Raw genomic sequence first — 6,574 nt, 5'->3', positions numbered from 1 at the left:
GTAAATGCTATTTTCTGCTTTCCAGTAATAATTTAGGTAATTGCCAAATTTAATACAAAACGATGATTTAGTTAAGAAAAATTGTGGAGCATGGAGATGAAAAATCACAAGCATTTTGGAAATTAGGGGTTTGGATTGAAAACTGGTGAAAACGGCTTCGTTTACAACTTACAAACTGTTTGTACTCAATTTGAAAGCTTTCTTGAAAATAAAAATACAGAACCAAATGTATACGTTGTGTATGGGTAGTATTTTGATACTAACGTTAGTCTATAAAAAACATTTTAATTTGATTTAAAACTATATGGAAAAAATCCTTCTGGCCTCGGGAGATACCGGGAAAAAACCGGAAAATTGAAAATCCAAATCTGGTGGCCACCCTGCCTTAAACCTTAATCGATTTCGCTCAAAATTGTTTGATACTTGACGTATCGTTTGGATTGGAAATTTCAAAACATGCGGTAAGTTGACGTTTCCATATCAAAGGTAAACAAACAACTGCATAGCAACGTATATCAGCCCAGCAAGTTTTCTAAGTTGATTGTAGATGACGGCCGTAAGTTACGTACTTTTCTAAGTAACTTATCTATTTTACTTTACTTAGATGTTCTAAACTAGGTGGTTGAAGATAACCCATAAGTCAAGTGTGGCAATGAAAATAGATTGAGTGTATGTTCAACTAATTATTTTTTATTCAGTGTCTTTTGAATGATACGTTTGAAATAGTTTTCCAATGTTCTTCAGGCTTAGTCCCAAATAATTGCAATTAGGTATACGATTTTGGAACAGCATAATTCTATTTTCATTATTTCAGTTAATACCAAATTGTTCTTATAGGATTGAACTCATATTAGATTTATGTCTAGTGCAATTATTAGGAACAATTCTTGTGTTTTTTAGCATTTTTATTTAACTAGAATTCTTTCTAGAAAACTAGATTTATTTCTAGAGAAACTCGGAATTTTCAGTGAGACAAGTTAATTCACACATGCAGACAGTTATTCTCTTCTGTCATGTAAATTATGCTTATACGACATCATAGGAAAATTTTATAATGTACTGGATAAGTTTCATATACTTCTGTCTAATATTCGTGAATTTTTCATAAATTATTATTAACAATACAAATCTTAAACTAACGTGGGTGTAAATACTTATGTTCTTTATACGAGCTTAGTACTGGATACTTTTAATTCGGTGAAATCCTGCTAATTTGCATACAAATTTCAACCGAAATCAAAGCTAGTCGTGTATACTCAAACACTCTCCTGCACCTTTCTTGAACCCACCAGTAACACCTCCCTGCTTTGCCTCCTTTCGTGGGTCATCTCGTGCGCCAACAGGTGATCCCTCCGTGCGAACGCCATACCGCACTGTCCACAAGTGTGCGCCGGAACTCCGTGGTGCGTCTGAAAGTGCCGGTCGCGGTCCTTCGAGTGAACGTACCGCTTGTCGCACTCGGAACACTGGAACTTTTTGTTCCGCTGGTCGTGGTTGACCACGTGCCGAACCAGCGATTCTTCGGTGGCAAAGTTCTTTCCGCACACGTCACAGTGGAAGGGCAGCGGTTCCGAGTGGTACGACCGGATGTGCTGCTTGAGGCTGCCCTTTTTGCCGAAGGTCTTTTGGCACGGGACGCACAGGAAGTCCGTGTTGTAGATGACGTTCGATTTGCGGGGTCGCTTGCGGTTTGGTTGGGACAGTTCATGAAGCGATTCTTGAGTGTTGGCTTTGCGTTTTTTACTGTCCGCAACCTTGTAGACCTCGTGGACTACGAAGGTCTTGCTGGTTCCGTCGGTATTGATGACGTAGCTGCTTGGAATGTGCACAAAGTTTCTGATTGATTCGACGTTCGATGTTGTGGGTTGTTCCTCAACGATCATCTGGTCTATTAACAGTTTTGTGTCTTGGTTTTGACGCATTCGAATAGGGGGTCTACTCAACCACTTCTGGTAATTATCGTGATAGTTTGTTCCCACGGATGGCTTGTCAATACTCATTGGTATGCCTTTACTTTCATCGTGTTTGGGCGTTGGTAAGATCTGACCAGTAGGGAGTGCAGCACGTGTGCACTGAACCTGCGGTATGGTTTCAATTGTAAGAGCAGGTTCCTGAGTAGTTAATGCTTGCTGAGTGGAAACATCCTGTATCGTGTATTCTCCAAGCTGTTCCGACGGTACGACAATGGAAATGCCAATCTCAAACTGTTGTCCTGCCGACTGGACTACTAATGTTTGCTGCGCTACACCGTTGTGATGGTCTGGCTTTTCTGATTCACAACATTCACTTTGGGTAGTCTCTTCCTGTTTTATTGACCCGGTATCAACAATATCTGGTGGATATATTGGTGGCAAATTATGATTTAAAGATTCGTACGGTTGGTGTTGCTCCGAGGGTGGTGAAGTGCCGGAAAGATACATCATTGCATCAAATTGTTCCAGTGAGGTTGTGGAAGATAAAAAATTCGTTTGTTTCACTTCAGCAGCAGCTGTTCGTTGACTCTCAAATTCTGTAGAAAGCAAAAAATGCAAAACTAAGGTAAACTCTAAAATACGCACACAAAGGTTAGTATTTCTTACCATTTACATGATCTTTCCCCAAAATAACGTTCTCTTCCGGTGATGGTTCCGGTGTAAGGACCGTCGAAGACTGGTGTAGGTCCGCTAGCAGGGAGTCGAATTCACCGTTTAGCGGAAAATCACTGGACAAGCTGTCCATCAGATCGTCAAAGCAGTCGACAAACAGAGACGTCTGGACGGGTGTGTCCAAAATAGCGTCTAGGTCGATATTCATGGTTTGATAATTTGAAAATTGCTTCACTTGATTCTATTATTTTTTGTGATGTTATGTCTTTTTGGTATCAATGCTAAAATATGGCTAGTACTTATATTGTATGCGTAGTCATTCAACTATTCAGGTAATAAATTATTCAATAGGTAAACGTTTTAAGATGAAGATATTTTTTTAGTACCAACTCGAAAGCAGTATTTTGTGTTCTGAATCATTTTCATCAGAAATATAAACTCTTTGGAAAACAAGTAACGCAGAAAACTTGGATTTGGTAAAGTCCAACTGAGATCCGAGAATTTAATATGCAGGGTGGCCAGATCTGCAAGTTATCATTAGGAAGATGTTTCTGTATATTTTTAAACGAAAATATTTAATTAAAGAATTGTCGAAACTTCAAACAACTTAATAAATATGTATGGGATCATACACTGAATCTAAAAAGACAGGTTTGGCTCAACGGTACATACATGCAAACCGGCAAAAAATCAAGGTTGACATGAGAGCACATTGAAACTATTTAAAGGAGAACTAATTTCAGGGCATTAAAATATAAATTTTAATCTATTGACAATATAAATTTGAACACATTTGGTTGTACAATTTGTGTACGACCGGGACCGTGGTGTAGGGGTAAGCGTGATTGCCTCTCACCCAGTCGGCCTGGGTTCGATCCCAGAAGGTCCCGGTGGCAAATTTTGAGACGAGATCTGTCTGATCACGCCTTCCGTCTGACGGGAAGTAAATGTTGGCCCCGGACTAACCTAAAAAGGTTAGGTCGTTAGCTCAGTCCAGGTGTAGGAGTCGTCTCCTTGGGTCCTGCCTCGGTGGAGTCTCTGGTAGGCAGTTGGACCAACAATCCAAAGGTCGTCAGTTCGAATCCCGGGGTGGATGGAAGCTAAGGTGTAAAAAGAGGTTTGCAATTGCCTCAACAATCAAGCCTTCGGACACCTAGTTTCGAGTAGGAATCTTGTAATCGAGAACGCCAAGGCAATGCTGTAGAGCGAATAATTTGATTTTTTGACATATTTAAAGATGAATGTTAAAAAAACAACGGATGTCACGATAACCCAACACTGCATTGACCAAAACGACTTAAAATTTTTATGCAGACTCGTTAAACCGGCTTCGTGTGCTTGACGTATGATGATTTTCAAAAAGTATGTTGATACAAAAAATGATCCAACTTATTGTTTTTCAAATAAATTATCCTAAATATCTGACATCTGTATTTTTTTAAACACAGTTTCAATGTCGGGTTTCGTCATTCAATTTGGTTTACCCCATCTCGAGATATCGTGGCACCCGTAAACCAACTCGGTGTTTAGAGAAAAACTAACTTACTCCAACTATGGGGTTGGTGCCTTCCTAACTTCTTACTTAAAATGGATCACTAGAGGTGGACAAACCCGCTCTTTTTTGGGAGCCGCTCATTTTCGTTCGCTCATTAAAAAGAACCGATCTTTTGTCTGGTCTTGGCGGTCTCTATGTCAAGATTGCTTCTCGAACCTAAACGTTGTGTTGTACAATCAGTTGTACAATGAAAAGTTTTTTTTTCATATTGTTCTTAGAAAGTCATTTACTAATTTTTTTAAAAGCAATTATATTTCAATTTGGAAATGCATTTTTAACTCTCAAAAGCAAATTTAATACTACAATTTCTTGGAAATTCAATAAATTATATTTTTGCAATTCCGTCGTGAAACTACTTACTTTTCCTGTCATTCTCGAGCGACCTCTAGATCATACAAAAGATCCGGAAATAATTGACATCTGACATCAAACATGGTTTTAGAATGGAACCACTAAATCCAAAAGAGAGGCTTTCAAAAGACCCAATTGGTCAAAACTGAAGACAGGGTTACCAAATCTTCAAACTTAGTTTTTTGGACGTAGCAATTCAGGTTCAGTTTCAGAGAAAAGTTATGTTCGGAACACTATAGAGCTTTAAAAAATCAAACATTGCTATTTTTTCAAACATTCATTTTTTGGACGTAAGCGTCACAGTTACAGCCATATTAAATCTAATCTAATCTAATCTAATCTAACACAAACGCAGCCAGTCCGATGAAAGCATGCTGGAAAGTCTTGTGATTAGATTACGCCCCAAGCACTTTTCTTGTCATTATTAATAATTGTAGTACATCCGAGAACACCCGAAAATGTATTACAAAAATTAAAGCGGCCAGCCCTACTGCGTTGTGTTTACCGCAGAGAGGATTCTGAGAACGGATCACATTTCACAGAATCTACAGGGGAGGAAGGATGCGTGGACATACCGTACCAAACGCTCCAATGTCATGTTTCATGTGTGTTATATAGTAGTTATTTATGTTCAGATAAATAAAATATATAGATAATATATCAATTGCAGTTTTACAAATTACCTTGATTTTTCCTGAAAAAGAATGTTAATTAAAAGAAAAAGTAGAAGGGAAACGAAGGAAGAGTCATTAAATACTTGATCGTAAGCGTTAAATTTAAAGACCAGTTAAATATTTTTTGAAATTAGCTAAACCTTATCTTAAAATAAATCGCATTAAGTAAAAAATAACTTGTTCTGAACTTTGATTGATTTTGAAAGAAATATTTACGAAGTAATCGCAATGCAAAGAAAAAAATGTCGAGGAAATAGGGAAGCAAATATAAATTATTGCAACAAAATATAAAACATTAATCCGGCGTCACAGTTACAGCCATATTAAAGTAAAAAAAGCAATTTTTAAACTTGAATATCTCGAAAAAGTACAAACCAAATTTTAAACAGGTTGTTTTCATAAGAGGAGGTCTAGCTCTACAATATCAAGCTCTCTGTAAGCTTTTTTAAAAATATAGCAAGAAGCTCTTTTGGACTCTAATTTCCGGTTGATATGCAAGAATAATTTCAGACACGGTTGGTTTCTATCGTAAAGCTATGGTAGTGTGTATGAATACAATTCAATGTACCGTCATCAGGGGTGACATGTGACATTGGGCCTGGGGGTGAGATGGGTCATACAAAAATGCTTAAATTTGTTTGACCCAATCTCTCCCCCAGACCCAATATCACCTTTGGTGACGGTTTCTGTCAAACGCGTGCAAATTAGCTTTACAAGTCCAAAATTGAGTGATCTTTAGATTTTTCCTATTGACTGTTAAAATCCTGATTTTGAAATAGATTCACGTCTGTTCTTCTGTGCTAAACGTTTCAACAGCATCCTGCAAGTTTGAACATCATGTAGTCAGCTGTGTGCTATCTTGTGACATAGACCATTTTGGTCGAAAATGAGTTAATGATGACGTTTTGCTATACTTAACAAACACTACAAGATGCTTTAACCCGATTTTGGAAACTCGCTTCCGTTTCCCGGATATCGCAATACACACTTGTGACATAGACCAATTTATCATCAACATGATTGTGCACACTTGTGACACCTCATACATGTTGTTGGAAAATGTGAAAAAAATTTCTTGTTTTTCACAAATTTATGTACACACATACTTTCTAAAGGAAATGCAACCTTTTGTTTATAAAAATATACTGATTAAGTCGATTAAATTATTTATTTTAGCTTATTTTAGTTTGTATGGGAATTCTGTGCACACTTGTGACACGTAGTACAATTTTACTTTCGGAACACATTTGTGACACGTGCTTTTCAGATTTTTGTTTACATTATTTACTGTATCTTTTAACTGGTGTCACCAAATAAGTTGAAACTTGGAGCGTTTATTAAGCGATAGTATACGAACTGATTGCTTCAAAAAGTTTGGCTCTGTCATTCATAGTTTTGAAATTATTTAC

At 37.4% G+C, this 6,574-nt stretch overlaps 1 protein-coding gene across 1 annotated transcript; it reads right to left on the bottom strand.

The window, feature by feature from the left end:
* Positions 1-1,256: 1,256 nt before the first annotated feature.
* Positions 1,257-2,793, bottom strand: LOC120414397 (oocyte zinc finger protein XlCOF26-like). The gene is made up of 2 exons (XM_039575573.1): positions 2,580-2,793; positions 1,257-1,906 (listed from the first exon to the last, which is right to left on the bottom strand). The coding sequence occupies exons 1-2, from the start codon at positions 2,791-2,793 to the stop codon at positions 1,257-1,259; spliced, it is 864 nt and encodes a 287-aa protein (XP_039431507.1).
* Positions 2,794-6,574: the final 3,781 nt, after the last annotated feature.

Source organism: Culex pipiens, chromosome 3 (assembly GCF_016801865.2).
Source record: "Culex pipiens pallens isolate TS chromosome 3, TS_CPP_V2, whole genome shotgun sequence".
NCBI lineage: Eukaryota > Metazoa > Arthropoda > Insecta > Diptera > Culicidae > Culex > Culex pipiens.
This window is presented reverse-complemented; position numbering and strand designations above follow the sequence as displayed.

Excerpts from the sequence above, each read along its gene's own strand:
- LOC120414397 (XM_039575573.1), bottom strand. The coding sequence starts at position 2,793 with ATGAATATCGACCTAGACGCTATTTTGGACACACCCGTCCAGACGTCT. Across the intron at positions 1,907-2,579 it reads GGGGAAAGATCATGTAAATG|ACACAAAACTGTTAATAGAC; the intron begins GTAAGAAATACT and ends GTCAAAACCAAG.